General features: G+C 32.6%; 1 protein-coding gene across 1 annotated transcript; it reads left to right on the top strand.

Moving 5' to 3' along the window:
• Nucleotides 1-15,623: 15,623 nt before the first annotated feature.
• Nucleotides 15,624-16,794, top strand: LOC149531638 (early nodulin-like protein 14). The gene is made up of 2 exons (XM_089811140.1): nt 15,624-15,985; nt 16,180-16,794. The coding sequence occupies exons 1-2, from the start codon at nt 15,811-15,813 to the stop codon at nt 16,620-16,622; spliced, it is 618 nt and encodes a 205-aa protein (XP_089667266.1). The 5' UTR covers nt 15,624-15,810; the 3' UTR covers nt 16,623-16,794.
• The last annotated feature ends 1,464 nt before the right edge of the window (nt 16,795-18,258 follow it).

Raw genomic sequence — 18,258 nt, 5'->3', positions numbered from 1 at the left:
TATAACTAGATTTTAAAAATAAGTTAAATAGATATGTTATTGTAGTTATTTTCAAATATTTCCAAGTTTAAAACAAAAATGAAAATTAAGCTACTTAAAATAGAGATGCAGTGGAGTAAAGTGCATTACACACATAGATAATATGGTGTTATTTAAATTCATGTTGAAATAGGGTAATCTCATTCTCGTTGAGTGAAGTCACAAGGTGAGAAAAGTGAATTTGAAAGAAAATGGCATCCCAGTAAAATCAAGTTAAGCAATACAAATGCAAATTTTGTCCCTCACTCTTTTTGATGACTTGAGCTCTTGTAGGACATAACAATGGCCACAAATCAGATAAGTGTATCCAAGCTAGTATTCTTTTTTGATAAAATGTATACATTGTAATATATTTTTTCCTTGGACTTGCATGTAGTGGAGTAACTATTCATATTCATTTTGTTTGAATTTTATTTGAAGATTTGGTGCAAAATGAAGTCTAGGGTATATGAGAAATGTATTCTTTGTTTTGATAATGTAGTCATCAATAAGTTGATGAATTCAACTATGATTTTGAATAGAAAAATTTCAAGAGAAATATTAGGCCACCTCAAATCTTCCTACAAAGCATAATATTTTGCCACATTTGCCAGTCCAAGTAGCTAAGAGGTATCCTTTGGTATTTTTTGTTATTTTTAATATTTAAATTATTGTTAAATGCAATCTTATTTCTTTCTTATTTTCAATTTTGAAGACCTAAAGTTGGAGGAAGAAGCTATGCTGGTTTCAACCTACAACTTTCATCTCCTTTTCCTTATCAGTATGCAAATAAAGAAAAATGAGATTGTTCGAGTGCATTTATAGGTAATTTCAACCATTTTTTATAATTAATATTGTACATTCTAGATAGGGAAAGATACAAACTTCGTATCAAACATATCACCTCAATTTCCATATATATGTATATATATATATATATATATATATATATATATATATGTATATATATGTATATATATATATATGTATATACGTATATATATATATATATATATATATATATATACGTATATACATATATATATATATACATATATATACATATATATATATATATATACATATATATATATATATATATATATTTTTTTTTTTATATTTTTTTTCATCGGTTCTTGAAATTTAAAGGCAATCAGAGATCCTAAAGTAGTGTTAAGGCCCTTTGTAAGAAAAACCTTTATTTGCTTCCTAAAAATGCATAGATTAAAATTAACTAAAAGTTTAGATCTAAATATATGATTCTTCTTTCTGATTCATTGTGCCTACAGGGATGGCCCACCGATCTAAGTTGTGGAATTCAGAACTAGCCTTTTTTGTTGGAGCACCTAGACTTTGTAGAGATGTTAATTCATCTTATCTTGTTGTTCCCAGATCTATGATGTTGGGGTTTCAGCTGCCAAAATTAACTATGGAAGAAGAAAATCTTATGGATTACAATCTCGTCACCAATTATCTGTTTAAAAGTCAAGAACAATTCAATCATTACATGCAACATTTTTTTCCTCTGAACTCTTCAAATAATTTGAATTTCAAGATGGTTGTCGTCATGTTTAGCAACAAGTGGATCATAAATCTTTGAGTTCTTCTTCGTAGAGTCTGCATATTGTTCATCAACACAATGTAGAACAACTTCAATAAAAGGATCAAACTTTTCAAAGCTTTCAAAATGTTTTAACTATTCTATGTATGCTTCAGGGTGTGATTGTGTGTTGTTTTAACAACATCAATGTTTTAACTAATTCCTCTCCACAACTTCAGCAACCAATGGCGAATTCTTCTCAATCCATTCTTCATGTAGCATAACATTTTCAAGAACTTGTTCACAATTCCCAATTTACATGAAAAGATTTCATTATTTGCTCACAACAATTTCAATAGCCACTGGTGAATTCTTCTTCTTCGAGCAGTCTTCAGAGCCCTGTTTAGCCAAGTAAAGAACAATTTCAATAAATGGATCAAAATTTCCCATCAGTATCTACTGAGAAAATAACTCGTCGATAGTGTTTATGGTAGCAATGGGTGAATCCTTCTTTTTCAAATAGTTTTCATAGAGTTGTTGTGCGTGATGCAATTTTTTTTGAGAAATTGATTAGAATCCCCAAACCACTCATAGTGTTATTAAGTGTTCCTTGCAACAATTTTAGAAGGCACAGATGAACTCTTCTTCTTTGACTAGTCTACAAAGTGTTGAATAATTTCAAAAAATGGATCAGAATTCTCAAGCTACTCAGGGTATTTTGAGTTGTCTTCCTCAACAAAGGAATCAATGTAGTCTTCTTGCCTTTGATGAAGTTCTCAGCATAGATTGGCAAGAAATTATGGAATATCTAGGTCATAATCCTCATCCATATAAATAGCAATGTGCTCTCAGTTCTTCCCTGGGCTCTTCACAACAATTTCAACAATAGCATGAGATCAATGCATATTTCAACAACTTAAAGTAATATCTTTTTGTATGATTGTTCTCCATTAGATGCTCTCACCAATAGTAGGCAAATCCCTATTTGTACCTCCTAACAAATGTTATGAGGAACAAATTACAATGTACAAAAATTATGCTACCCTTTATATTTCTTAGAAAAGTAATATATATTCTAATTATATAGAACAAATCTCCATGACAAAGTGAGATATTACATCATTGATTGTGTATAATGGCACTGTATTGACTATTATTAGATCTACTATGATAGGAAAACTATTGGATCCATCAAGTTATATAGTTTGTAATTTCCTTTATATGTTTAGAATCTAAAAATGTTATTTATTTGATACTTTATTGGTTCTAATGGAAAAAAGCAAGCAAAAAAATCAATATTGAATAAAAAATCAGAAAAAATAATAATAATAATAAATCTAATAGAAATAAAATTCAATACAAAGTGCAATGCATTAAATATTTGTTCTTTTTTCAAAGAACATTTAGCATAGTAGTTTCCCAGATTTCCAAGATTTTCCCTCAAAACTACTTGCAACATTTGAACATGGGTGTAAAGAAATGAAGTCACACTAATAATTTCAAGCTTTCTCAAGCATGCTACAATCAATCTTCATTTTTTTTAAGTATTCTATTTTTCATATTGGTGCATAGGTGATCGTGTTCAATATGTGCTACCTATTCCAAACAAACAGATGTGGTTACTATGTATAGTTTGAAACTTGTTATTGTTTAGTAAATATAAGATTTTAAGTGTAATCAAAACTGAGGTTTTCATCGATGAATTCGTATACAAGAAATTTGTCTTGCAATATAAAAAAGTGTTTAAAGATTTTATGGAGACAATTTTGCATTCATCATAATAAGTTGAGGCCAATCGATATCACGAGATTTTTAGTTATTTTAATTCAACTGCACAAAGAAATTGTATGTTTTTTCCCTCTTTTGGCACTCATCTAAAATATAGAAAAGTTGTATAGCAATGCATTGGGTTTCTAATACTATTAAAAAAAAAAATCATATATAAATTCTAGGAATTTCTAATTATCAAGAGTTTAAAATGGCCATATATTTATTTCAATTTTTATATTTTCTAAAGTTACATATTTCTAAACTTATAACTATTCATTATATATTCTCTTAAAATTCGATGGAAAGATACATCATAGAAATGGCAGACTAGAATCTTTCATATTTCATAGTGATTATATTATTACTTTTGAATTCTAACTATGTAAATTTTTTTATAGTAATTATAATATTACTTTTGAGTTCTAACTATCTAAAAAAAATTAGAGAGATGTATTTAACTTAATTGTACATATATAACTAAAACCCCATATAAAAGGAAAATTATTGTTAAATTCATGAACTTTGCTTTAAGAAAATCAATAGCTAGTGATCTCAACCTTTAAAGAACTGTGAAAGAAAATTAAAGATAGTGAATTCATAGGAATTCAACACACCATTTTCTAGCTTCATAGATGAAAAGTGTTTTAATTATTGCTAAACTTTCCATTTGGTATCATAGTACTCTCCAATTTACACATTTATTAGTCAATATTACTTTCTAGCTGTGAAATTAACCTAGAATCATTCCACATTTATGGATCTAAAACTTTAGAAATACATGTTTGAATATTGTCAAATGCTTCACCAGTAATTATGAACCAATTCAATATAAATTTCTATTCAAACATTCATTTGTTTATTTGAAGATTAGTTATACAAATATGTAAAGATATCTTAAAGACTATATGAAAGAATTTTAGCAAGAATTATCAAAGTATTATCTTAACACCCACATCCTTAGATGATTTCATGTATATATATTATCTTGACCTTGATTCATTACAGTTGAGTTGATTGTGAATTAAGAAGGGTAACTAAAGTGAGTTTCATCAATCCACATAATAACTCATGTAGTAAAGATATACACATGTCTCTTTTAATAGTCTGCATTATGAAATTTTATATTAAGAAGTTGAGATTTAGGTGTATGTGTCAATCTATTTTTCTACTAAGTGATTCTCATAACTACTTTCAATATTAAAGATAATTTTATAAAATCGATCGTATTACTTAACCACATTCTTATTTCATCCTATCTTATTACCAAACACATTACACTATAGACACAAACTTTAATAATTACATCCTTTAATTTTTCCCATATTATATGGAAATTTATAATAAATTAGTTATTTCCTTCCTTGATTTAGTAGTTGAATCAAGTTAATGGATCATTTTCATGATAAATGAAAAAGCTTATAGTAATGGTAGTTATGTTGTTCTTAAGACTTATTGGAAAAGGCTTATAGCTATAGCCCAACCCAAGTAAGAGTTCACATTATCTGCCTATACTAGTCTCTTTTTGTGTAACTTCATTGTGTGAATGCATTACTTTTAGGTGTATATATCATGAACAACATGCAAATTTCCTTTAGTTAAGCTTTTCATTCTAAATGCATTTTCAAAATTTAACTATTTTTTTAATTTAGTAATTGAATTGGTAAAAGCTTACTTGTCAGCACCATTTCTTTTCCAATGCATTTTAATGTTTCAGTCTTTTAATATAGATGAATCATTATCTCTCCTCTATGGAAATTTAGAGGGATTTTAAAAATATTTACTTGCATTGGAATAAAATTGACTGAACTAACATGTGATATTTCTCATGATTATTATTTACTCACTTTCACATTTCACACATTCTGCTAGCAATTTTAACATTGGATTAATGAATTATTTCTTCTTCTTTTTTGGAAAAAGAATCATAAAAAATGATTAAAATAGAAAGGATTACAACAAGGAGAGCTCAACAAGGAGCTCTGTTCTGAGCAACAAGATCATCAAATTCTTGTAACAACTCAAGGGGCAGTTCCCTCGTATCCATAATATTCCATCCTAGAGCATGACTAGAAGCCCATTTGGCCTAACAATCAAAAGCTCTGTTCCATCCACGAGGAATGTAAATAAACCTAATGAACTCAAGAGAGGTGCAAAAGAGAAGAGTCTAATTAATAACAGTGACTAGCTACCAACTAACATCCTCAAGCTCCTACGAGGAAAGCAAGTTCACCACCACTTGGGAGTCAGACTCAAAGATGATCTTGCACCATCCCCACAAAGAACACTATTCCATAGTATATAAAATGGCTTGAGCCTCCATGAGATTGTTATTATGGTCACCCTTATGCACTAAAAAAAAGAATTTATCTTCACCAAAACTGCAATGAGCCACTCCCCTAATACCAATAGGGCTTGGATTCCCTAAGAAAGAACCATTAGTGTTAATTTTTAGAACTCCATAAGGAGGAGGAGTCCAATGCCCCTCCTGATTCACCTATCATTTCCCTTGTTTCCAAGGTAGTTTGGGCACTCTTTGATACCATTGAGCTGCAACCCCATCCTGAAGATGAAAATTGAGGTGATTGCATATAGCAAGATCAGCTAAATCCATACCCCCATCTAGCGCACACTTCACTTAAATAGTTTCCTAAAGAGAATGTAAAATATTCCATGAAAGATGCATAACACCAATCTGGGCATCTCAAAAGATTTGATGATTCCTCTCTAGCCAGATATACCAAAGAATGAATGATGGGCCAGCAATCCAAGTAGCATGTAAAGGAGAAGACTTGGAGAGAGCACTTCCCAAGCAGGCCCAAAACTTAGGCAAAGATGAAGCATGCCTAAAAGAGAAGCCCCAAGCACTCCACCAAAGGTACCATAACTGTGTAGAAAAGGAGTAATGGAAGAATAGATGTGAGACTCACTCCTCCCTATTATCACAAAAAACACAATAAGAGGGGCCCTGAAATCCACATTTACAAAGATTATCCTATATAAGATAGTGGTTACGAGCCACTAGCCACATAAAAAAATTACACTTGGACCAAGAAAATTTACTCCAAACTTGCTTCCACCAAGGGTCCTCAACATCCCTAAATAATTATCTCTAAGTTATTTCCTAATACCTAGTAGAGACATGATATTTACCAGACAAGGCACCTCCACAAGCCAAAACATCTTGTCCTAGCAGAGTGGAACACCCCCTAGAGGCCAAAATCTGAGAAATCTCTTGACGATCCACCTCTATGCCTCTAGGAGGCCAATCAGAAGAGTGCTTCCATCTATAACCAACAACATGTCCCAACTGATAAGGAGTCTTGTAATGAGCCACTTTATCCCATCCAACAGCATGAAAAGAATAATAGAGAGTTTGAAGATGAGGGTACATGGATAATATAGATAGGAATCCATCCCAAGCATCAAACCAAAAAAAAACCTCAAAGCTTTCCTTACATATCTAGAAAATACCTCTCTTGACTAGCAGAGCACCAGTCTTTAGAGTATGCCAGACCATAGAGCCACGACTTTCAAGAGGAAGTGCAGAAATAAGGCAAGGATCAGCACCTCTAAAATATTTATGGTTGATAATATGAGCCCAAATTTGATGTTGTCCAGAGCACCATCACCAATAAATCTTAGTAGCCAACAATTGACTACTCAAAAGAGCCGATCAAAGACCAAGACTAGCCTCCTTTTTAGGCCTACAAATAGTCTCCTAGCTAATCAAACCCCATTTAGTGCTACACAAATCAACTCTCCAAAGGAATTTCCAAGAAATTAATGAATTACTTCATGAAATCATAACATATATTTTTTTTTATAAAGAAAAATTTGCAATGTCACCTATGCAATGGTATGAATGCTTAAAATATTATAATTTTTTCTATGTGACTCTACTTAAATGTAAGTTATATAACAGTTCTATAATGTATACATGTCTATTTGATTAATTTAAATTTTTTTTATTGATAATAACTCATTCATCTATCAATTATTTATTTATATAGTTAATTACAATATTTAATTAAGCTAAAATTATTTATTTTTCTTGTTGAAAAGTTAATTTCCTTACAATACTATATCCAAAATGTTAATTTTATAAAAGAAAAAGAAAAAATTATGAAGAGTCTATTGGGAAAAAAAAAATTAAAAATTAAAATCAAAATAACCCAACTCTATAATATTTGAATAATGCAATTAATTATTTTAATATTATTTAAAATAATAGCTATTTAGATTTTAAAATAGTTGTCCTCAAAAATGGTAGTAGATGTTTTTATAAATGCATCATTAAAAGAAAAAAATCATAAAATAAAATAAAAATAAGCTAACTCATAGCATTACCAATGTTCTTTAATCAATAAATTTCAAAGTGACCATTTTAGTTTAGTGTATAAATTTAGAAATATGTCAAAATTTTAAAAAGAAAAATGAATAAAACCACTAGGACCCAATTGAAAAAAAATATTTAAAAAAAAAAATTAAAATTAAAATAAACTAAATATTTTTAATATTTTTAAATGAACGATATTGAAGGAAAACTAAGAGCAAGAAAATTAGATGAAAATGTAAATCTAACTTATATAGGAGGGACTAATAATAAAATATGGATAGTAAAAAAGATGCCACTAATATGATACAATTGTTAGAAAACTAAACAAGACTCTAAGAAATTTCTTGAATGAGCTCTAGAACTCCCACCCATGGTGTACACTTTTGGTGAGGAACTATTAGTTTGTGGTGACTTATCAAGAAAGTACTGTACATAAAAAATTTGGGGCCGTGGCCAACATTGTAGCTAACATGTTGTAACCCTAAAATGGCATAAAAAGTGCTTAGGATTAGGTATTTTTATTAAGTTGTGATGTGAAATTAGTTCGTGTGGCAGTATTGAGCTTTAAGGGATTGCATATTGTAATCAAGCTATAATCATTGGATTGTAATAAGGTTGGACTTGCTGTTTGGTGGACGTAGCCCAGGGGATTGGGTGAACCGCATTAAATCTTGGTGCCTTGTGTTCTTTTCTTTGTGATCTATTATTTTCTGTTATTGGTTATATTTGCATGTAATTGTTATTTCTATCTGTGGTTTTATCCTAGAAGGAACCTCATCCTTCCCTACCCTAAGATCAGATGCTTGTTTTTCTAGATTTTAGGCTTGTCCTTTCTTTCCAATTTGCTACTATTGACCACCCTCACAATGCCTGGTTGTAGGTGTCATTGGTTGGGTCTCCCTGTCTTCTAGATTATTTGGCTTTACTTGGTGGTTCTACTCCCTATGAACCTCTAAGGAATGTTGACTTAGGTGAGGTGGAGATCCCAAGCTAGGCTAGAAAAGTGTGCTTCTTAGACACAAAGGTGATTTTCCTTTTGATGTGATGTTTGAGATTGCTTATGGTAAGCATGGCATATAGATCTGGTTAATGGTCTTGGTGGTCGAGAATATCTCACTTATTTTTGCCCAAACTTTGGTTGGTTGTTTTACCGCTTTTCATCCTACTATCAAGATTTTCAGGATGTGGTGCTCTACAAAATGGAGACTTAAGGGATTGATCCATGTCTCTACTTTACCAAATGGACTTTTCTTATTTAATTTTGCTTCTAAGGAAGACAAGTGTGATATTTTGATGGGATCTTGGAGATTTGGAAAACATCTATTGACTTTGGCCAAATGGAAACTTGGATTTATGTAATGCCTCGACAAGGAACCTGAAAGGATAAGTCTAGATGTTACTAAGTTTGGTGAATTGACTTTTTTTTAACATAACTTATTCTAAATAAGCTCTCTTGGATCATCAGTGTAGAGTCCTAGCAGGTTCCCTTAAACAATATTACTTAATTTTCTTTTGAACGTTTCATCCTTACTAAGTAAGTTAATCCATCTATTAGTGTTATGTTTACTTACAATTTGATATATTATCTATCCTAATATCCATTTCAAAATTAGGAACTAATGTCCTAATCCATATAAGAAAATGAATCTACTTAGTGTGCAATAAAGATAAATGAAATAGATAATAATCAACCATACATGTAAACCTAATCATATTTTACTCACTAATTACTTAGATTATTTATTTGACAAAGGTTATGAAGAGTATGTGGTTCATTAGACATTCATCTAAATACAAGAAAATATACATTTTCATGGTATCATCATAATTTCTTTCATATTTTCAAATATTACAAAAGCCAAGAGTAACATTTGCCACCACTTGAACTCCTTTTTTGCAAAATAAAAAGACTATCAAAAACTTGACTCTCACTAATGAGAAATTAAATTTTTGAATTTTTTTAAATTTTAATAAGTATTAATAAAAATACCATAGCTTAAGAATAATGTTTTTAACTTTTCAAGATTTCCAAAGCCACAATTAATTTAAAAGAATGGAGTGAATACTATAGTCCTTCCTTTAAAAGAATGGAGTGAATAGTATAGTCCTTCTTTAAAAAGGATGAGACTAATAAATATTTATATGTCAATATGTATCCATTTTATGATCACTATTTTATATAATATTGATAAATATTGATCTATTTAATACTGATTATTAGTACTTGTTGGTAGCCTGAGTACTATTGTGATACTTTTAGAATTAAGTTAGAATTAATCATTTCTAAAATTTGTTATCAAACTAATACATTGCATAGCATAGATGCAAGATTATTAACTTTACAATTTTTACAAAATGCTTTTCTAAGATTTTATTGGTTGAATTCATTTAGCTCTTATATTGGTTGGATTTGATGAATTGTAAAACTAATACTTTTTATGAATTTCTTTTCTTATTATGCTTGGTTCATTAATATTTAATATTTTTTTTTGAATGTATGTGTATTAGTTTAGCTTTTTATATTTTAATATTGTAGTTTTTATAATAAATTTTTTCATTCAATTAAAAATAATATTACTTATATTATATAATTGTTCAAGAAATATTCTTATATATTATTATTATTTTCATATTATAATTTATTTATAATGTAATAGTATCATATTATATATACTATATATATGCAATAGAACATATAAATCAATAATTATATTTATGAATAAAATTTAAATTAATATCATTATAGAAAACTATAATTATGTAACCATTTATTAATTTAAATATTTTATATATTTTAATAAACTTATTAAATTAAAGTTAGGTTTATATAATTTCTCCCGCTCCACAAGAAAAGGATATTCTTCTGGCAAATTTGGTCAAAGATGTGTTTACCTTTGGTAAAGGATAGGGATCTTCTCTTGCTTTGGGCTTGATGCAAACACCATTTAAGAAAGTCTCTTATGCTACTCTCTCAAGAGTTGGGTGAAAGCAAGATCAAGAAAAGAATTAAACTTATAGGAGATTTACTAGTAGAGTCTAGGGCCGTAAAGACCATGGATGAACATTTTTGCCACTCTACTCGATGATTATTGTTTCAAGGAATGTGAGCGGGTTCAATAACATCCCTAGACAAAAGGTTATTCATGATTTGATGGTTGATCATTCTCTAGATATCCTTTGTATCTAGGAGAGAAAGCTTTTAGTGGATTACATGTTTAGATGTGTTCCTAAAATTTGGTTTTTGGGGCAATGTCAGTGTGTTGGTGCCTTGGTGAGCTCTAGTGGTCTTTCCATTTGTTGGGATCCTAGGAAAGTTACACCTCTCTACTAGATCTCTTGCCACTCAGCTCTCTCAATGGTGGTCTCTTCTCTAGAATCTAGAGAATTGATTCTATTTACTAATGTTTATGCCCCTATTGATTTCCCTGGCAAGATTAAGCTCTTGGCACATATTAGGCATGTCAAAAGCTATTACCCATTCTTGCCTTGGATTGTGGCCAAGGATTTCAACTCTATCATCATTTTGGAGGAGAAGTGGGGTTAGCTAGCTCACTTCCATCCTTCTTTTAAGCTCCTTTGGGATAATATAGATCTTTTACATCTCTCTAATATCAAACCTCTTAATGGGCTCTTTACTTGGAACAATAGAAGGGTTGGAGATGATGTCATCTCAGAATGCTTGGAAAGGTTCCTAGTTTCTTGCTTTTGGAATTGTGTCTCTTTCTTTCTCTTCTGAAATTCTTAATTGGAGAGGCTCTAACCACTAGCCTATTAAGCTCACGGCTAGTTATGTTGCTATCCCCAAGAAACGTCCCTTTAAGTTCCAGCTGATGTGGCTTCAAGACTATTCTCTCCATGATTTAAGGGATCACTGGTGGAGATAGGGAGGCCCTACCTATGACACTATTATGTTCTCCTTCTTTCAAAAATTACACTATCTCAAAAGAAAGGTGAAGAATTGGAACAGGAATTGTTTTGGTAATCTCCACATCATGAAGAAGAGGGCTCGGGATCGTCTTGATGTTATTACTAGGTAGATTTAGGATTTGGGTTTTTTTGAAGCTCTTAGCATAGCAAAATCTCAAGCTTCTAGTGATTTAGCAGAGTGGGATCTTAGAGAAGAAATTTATTAGAAACAGAAGGCTTGAGTTGATTAGCTTCAAGCAGGGGACAAGAGCACTACATTTTTCCATAAATCTATGCAGGCTCGACATAACATGAGTTACATTTCTTCTCTTGTTACTTCGAATGGGGCACATATGACCTCCTCTCAAGCTATTTTTAGGGAAGCTATTTCATTTTACTCTGCTCTCTTTTTAGATGACTTGCCTCCAGTGGAGATTGAGGAGGATAGGGTCTTGTCCTGTATTCCCTCTATTGTGACTAGGAAGATAAATGACTCTCTTATGTGGTCGATTTGTATGTTTGACTTGGAGGAGGTGGTCTTTAGCTTGCATAAGGGTAAAGCTTTGGGGATTGATGACTTCCTTGTTGAATTCTTGAATAGGAATTTTGGGATATTATCAATCATGACCTTTTGGATGTGGTTTAGGAGTCCTATTCCAATAGAGATATGCTCAATGCTTTGAATGCTCCTTTCCTAGTCCTTATTATGAAGAAGGAAGAGGTTAATCAACTAGACTCTTTTAGGCCCATTTCTCTTTGTAATGTGGTCTATAAAATCATTACTAAGCTCCTAGAAAAGAGGCTCAAAGTTTTGCTTCTTGTGGTTATCTTTGAGGAACAAGGGGGTTTTGTTGCTGGAAAATAAATTTTGGATGATGTGATTATTGCTTCTGAAACCATTCACTCTATGTGTATTTCTAGAGAATGTGTCATATTCATCAAGCTTGATATGGCTAAGGCTTATGACAAAGTTAATTGGGGTTTCTTATGGAAAGTTCTTCTAGCTTTTGGCTTCAATCAGGAATGGGTTAGGTAGGTTTTAAACTGTGTTACTAATCCCTCCTTCTTGGTCCTTCACAATGGTGAATCATTGGAGCTTTTTGGGGCCTCTAGGGGTCTTTACCAAGGAGACCCCCTTTCTCCTTATTTGTTTATCATTATGGGTGAGGGACTTGGCAGACTTATCAAGTTTGATGATTCCCAAACTATGATTCAAGGCTGGCAATGGGGAAATGATCTACCCACTCTTTCCCACCTCCAATTTGTTGATGATACGGCCCTTGCTAGCAGACCTCAAATTTGGGATGTTGAAGCCTTTTGGCTCACCTTGGATACTTATTTGGCTGCATCTGGTCAAAAAATCAATGACCATAAGTCCTCTAAATTTTTCTTCAATACTTCTGAGTCTATCTAGCAGAGCATTGCTAATATCCTAAGATTTTAGATTGAGTCTCTCCCTCAAACTTACTTGGGGGTCCCTATTGTGCTATGACGATAGCCCAGGATTTTTTGGTAGAGCTTGCTCAATAAGCTTTGACAAAAGGACAATTATTGGACTCATAGGTGGTTCTCTACTGCCAACAGGGTGACTATTACAATCTGTGATTCAGGCCCTTCCCATATACAGAAGCATGGTCCAGACTACCTTGATGTATTTTCATAAGGAATTTGATTCTCTTTCTCACCAATTTCTTTGGAGCAACAATTTACAAAATACTAAATAAAGCCTCATCAATTGGGATATCATTTGCAATCCAAAAAAGGAAGGAGGCCTCTGTCTTCATTCTACTATCTTGTGTAGTCAAGCTCTATTGGCACTAGTGTTCTAGTCAATCTTAGCTTTGGGCCTATAACCTGTCATACAAGTATTTACCTGGCATGGAACCTTCAAATGTTTCCAAGTTTTCTCTTGAGGGAAGAGGCTCTATGGTCTGGAATAACCTCAAAATTGGTGCTCACTTGGTGAAGAGAAATCTATTTTGGATCGATAAGGCACTAAGGCTCTAATTTGGAGTGATTCTTGGAATGGGCATCATCCTCTCTTGTCCTCTCATCCACACTTACAACCTTTCAATGATTTTTTCCTTTTTGCTAGATGGAATAAGGTGCGTCACTATAAGGAGGCTTATAACCTAGGCCTTGCTATTCATTACAGATGGAAAAATTGTTTGATTGGTCGGCAAGTGGCTCTCCAAGGGATCGATTGGAGCTTTCTCAGATCTTGGCTTCTAGGGAGTGAAGCTCTTTGTAGGAACCTGATGTCTTGGCTTGGGGAGGTGCTTCTTCTAGCAAGTACTTTGTTTCTTAAAGGTACCTTGCACTGACTAAGCAATTTTTTTGCGAGATGGAGGTCTCTTGGTGGAAGAAAGCTTGGAATAGCTTTTCTTGGCCTAAGTGTAAATTTTTCCCTTGAATTTAGGTTTACAATCATTGGCTTACTTTAGAGAATCTTTGCAAGAGAGGCTTCTAGGGGCCCTCCATCTATGTCTTATGCTGTAATAGTGAAGAGATTATTTCCCACCTTTTTTCCAATGCCCCTTTGTCAAGAAGATTTGGCACTTCTAGTGGAGTGTGTGGAGATGCATGTGCTGGCATGTTTCTTCCTTGTCTAAGTTTTGGGACCATCTAGGCCATCCCCCTTCTAAGACCTCTTTTCTTCAAGTTACTTGGACTATTGGCCCTTCGCTTATTTTATCGCATCTTTGGCTTGAGATAAATAGGAGAATCTTTCATGATGTGTAGCTAGGGATTAGACACCTATGCAAGAAAATTGTTCATTCTCTTCATGAAACACTCCTAGCTAAATGTGACTTTGGTGGAGGTTTGGACCCTAAAGATGTTGGTATTTACTCATGCCTTTCCTTTCCCCTTCAGAGCAGCTCTTTATCTCTCCCCCATAGATGCTCTAGGAGTAGAGCTAGGTAGTGCTTTCAGTGTGTTAATCATGAGGGGCATTGGACTCCTCCCAGGTTGGATTTCTTAAAATCAACACTAGTGGCTCTTCTCAGGGAAATCATGGACCAATTGGCATTGGGGGGGTTGGGCATGACAGCTCTAATGATGTTCAGTTTATATTTTCTATCTACAAGGGTTACCATACAAATAACCTCATGGAAGCCCTTGCTATCTTGGTTGCAATGGAACAGTTTTGCCAACGTGGCTAGAGAAGAATTACCTATGACATTGACTCGTAGGTGGTTGTGAATTTATTGAATAGATGAAACCTTATGGATGTGGATTGGCATTTGGCTCTGGTTATTCAATAGATCACTCAGTTATGCAATTCTCTAGATTTTGTGTCTTTTATGCATATCTCTTGGGAGTGGAATGGTGTGGCTGATTGCTTGGCTAAATGGGCCTCTAAGCATGCGCTAGATTGGAACATTATTGATCATAGGATGCTTCCCCCTAATTTATCTTATAAGATGGCTAAACTCATTGACCAAGATAAAGCTCTTTAGTGCTCTTTGTTTCCTCTGTTATTCTATTCTCTTTGGTAGTCAATAAAATTTTTACCTCTCCTTTAGTGAAAAAAAAGGTTTATATAAAAGCTAAAGGCAAGTACTAGGCCACTATGTGGCACTTGTTATCTTGAAGAAATAGTAACACATGGAAGAAAGTGTAGCCACTAGCCAGCAAATTTAGCCACATAAAAGAGGCAATTAAAGAGAAAAACTCAATAGCATAGCAACGCTATTTTGTCAAAAATAAAAATAAATGTTTTATTTTATTTTTTAATTTATTTATTTATATATTGACAATGCAAAGTTTTAAACTAATGATCTTCTGGGAAGAAGCCAGCCAATAAGTGGTTCTCCAAAAAAATAAAAAATAAAATTAAGAAAATGTTTGCACAATAATCTAGACTTATGCCTCACCAGACACCACTACCTTACCTATCGGGCCCTAGTATAAAAAGATGATAGTTAAGAAAATATACTTTACTTCCAGCGGCAAATGTAGAAAATAATGTATTCCACCTCATCAAACTCAACGGAACCTGCCAATATAATGATTTCTTTGACTGGGTTTCCCTTGAGTATTATAATATGGGGAACACTAGGAAATCATAGTGGACACCTTGTCTTTTTAAAAGACACTAAGCAGACATACTTGGCCTCCATGTTTCTGCAGAAGCTTTACTTTCCTTTTCCCTTGTCCCTAAAACAACATAAATCCACTTCACCTCTGAATCCTTGAGTTCTCAAAGGAGAAATCTTCAGCTGCAACAGCGTCTCCAATGGATATCAAAACATGTATATTCGTAGGGCTTTTTGCACAGATTTTGTTCACAATATTGAGCGGAGTAAATGCAGGCACTCATCACACTGTGAGCTGGAAAATTCGCGGTTATAACCAGAGCTTGTGTAGAGTTTCAGATCATGGATCAAACTTTATTGTTGGCGACACTTTAGGTATTTATCTTGCGATATACCCTAACCTCTCTTAAATTGATATATTAATGGCTGTAAATATTGTTTTTTAAGGACGAACACAGTCCATAATTTAGTGTTATATATCTTTTGTTGAAAGATTTGTATGTGAATCCGATCTGTATTTAGCTTTGTCAACTTATAAACCCTGGATATTTTTTCGCGTTATTACGCAGTATTTAGAATGGAGGATGAAAAGAATGGTATTGTTCGAGTGGTATCGGAATCCGAATACGAGGCGTGTGGATCTGAGGGTTCAAAGGCGGTAAGTTTCAAAGGTGGGGAGGGCATTGAACTGAACAGGAGCGGTTTCTGGTATTTTATATCGACGGCTTCTGATCATTGTAAATCAGGGGATAAAGTGATGGTAAGAGTGGATCAAGGAAGACAAGCCGTGGTAAAGAATGAGAGTTCCAGAATGGGAAGAGGCGGAGGATCCAGCGGCGGGAGTGGCGGAACAGGCAGCGGAAATGGGGGAATGGGGAATGCAGGTGGTTTTAACACTCCGAAAGGAAATCGACAGCATCCCAACCAGAAGAACGCCGCTAGATCTTTAACTCGCTCGGCATTAATCGTATTTTTGTTTGCTCTTTGTTCGATATTGATCAGCGTATGTTGATTATTCATTTACCGACTATTACAGCAGCTTTAAAACGGAAAGATGCTTGAAAGAGACGAGTAACTGGATATTCTATATTTTAATTGCATCGATTGTGACGAGGTCACGAGGATAGTTACTTGTCTGTTTCACTTTTCTTTGCAATCGACTGTGCACTTTTGAACTTTTGCTGGAAGTCTTCTTCTTCTTGGATATGGATTCATATAGGGTAGAGGATGAGTTAATGATTGATATTTATATTTATTAATTTAATATTTATAATTGTTGATTTAATGTTTAATATTTTTCATAATATTGTATTAATAGTTGTGGATTTGAAGTTGTTATTGTTGGTAATGACTATTCATAATCGAATGAAATGTATCTCTTATTCTATAAGGTAACCAATCACGTGATCTAGGTAGACCTACTATGATTTACAGTTGTGAAAATAAGAAAATTTTTGATATTATAGAAGGGACTCAAAAAAATCCTACTGAGATTGGACCTTGATGGAAAACAACATTAATTCAATTGAAGATCATTTCCTGAAATATAAGGGGATTTCTAACCACCACAATGTCTTCTCAAGTATGAAAAGGGACCATAGGCTACATATTTTTCTTATTCAGGAGACTAAAATGCAATGTGATAAAATCTAGAGGATTAAGATGTTCTTGTATAGGGACTATGTCATTTATTATTGCAATGTGCATTGTGTTATAGGCATTGAGATTTTTAGAACCCTAAATTTATTAAAGATAGTGAGATCATCTCTAATTCCAATCTTATTTCTACCTAATTTGAAATATTATACTTCTCAAATTTAAACAAATGTCTATGCTCCAAATAATATGGGGACAAGAAGAAACCTATAGAACTATATTATTTATAGATCTAGTTCTCAATTTAATAGATGTCTTGTAGTGGGCAATTTAAATATCCCCCTAACATAATGATAAGAAGAAATAAGCATTTCTAAATTGTTTATGAAAGTAGGATTAGTTTGTTCTAGTTTATTAATTCTCAAGGGTTGTTTGATTTATATCTATAAGGGGAATTAATAACCTCCTTTAAGATTTTTATGATAAAAAATTAACCTTATCCAAGTTAAATTTGATCAAGCTCCAAATTCTCCAATGTGGTTGTTGTCTTATTCTTTTAATCTTTTGTATCTTACTTGTCTTGGTTGAAATCATTTCCCAATTGATCCTTTTCTAATAGTATTTTTCATAAATATCCCTTCACTTTTAGATTTGAAAAAAATGTGGATGCTACATCTAGATCAAGTTGAAAAAAGATAGGGGAATCGATGGATATTATATTAATTTCACAAGAATGTATTAGGTGGTTAAACTCTTGCCTTTGTTAAATCTAATATGTTTAAGTAGACTAAATATAAATGTTTGTACATATCTTCTAATTGAAGATCCACTTTAAGAGTCAACTTGATGTTATTTAACATATGATTCAATTGTAGGAAGTTAAGCCTAATCTTGTTGATAAAAAATTACATGTCATTTTCATGCTTCATTATACTAGAGAAGAGGATATTGTGAGAGTACTATTAATTACTTCTCTTCACTCATTTTTAAAGATAAATCCTTGGAATTTGAAGGATAGTTGTGGATATTTCTCAGTGCATAAGATATATCAA

Source organism: Cupressus sempervirens, chromosome 11, assembly GCF_028749045.1.
Source record: "Cupressus sempervirens isolate cs-2001-9-10 chromosome 11, ASM2874904v1, whole genome shotgun sequence".
Classification (NCBI taxonomy): domain Eukaryota; kingdom Viridiplantae; phylum Streptophyta; class Pinopsida; order Cupressales; family Cupressaceae; genus Cupressus; species Cupressus sempervirens.
Note: the sequence above shows the minus strand (reverse complement) of the source record. Positions and strands in the feature narration are given on the sequence as shown.

What these genes read in the sequence shown, in the direction of transcription:
- LOC149531638 (XM_089811140.1), top strand. Translation starts at nt 15,811, where the DNA reads ATGGATATCAAAACATGTATATTCGTAGGGCTTTTTGCACAGATTTTG. An exon ending in TATTGTTGGCGACACTTTAG is followed by an intron (nt 15,986 to 16,179) that starts GTATTTATCTTG and finishes GTTATTACGCAG; the next exon opens with TATTTAGAATGGAGGATGAA.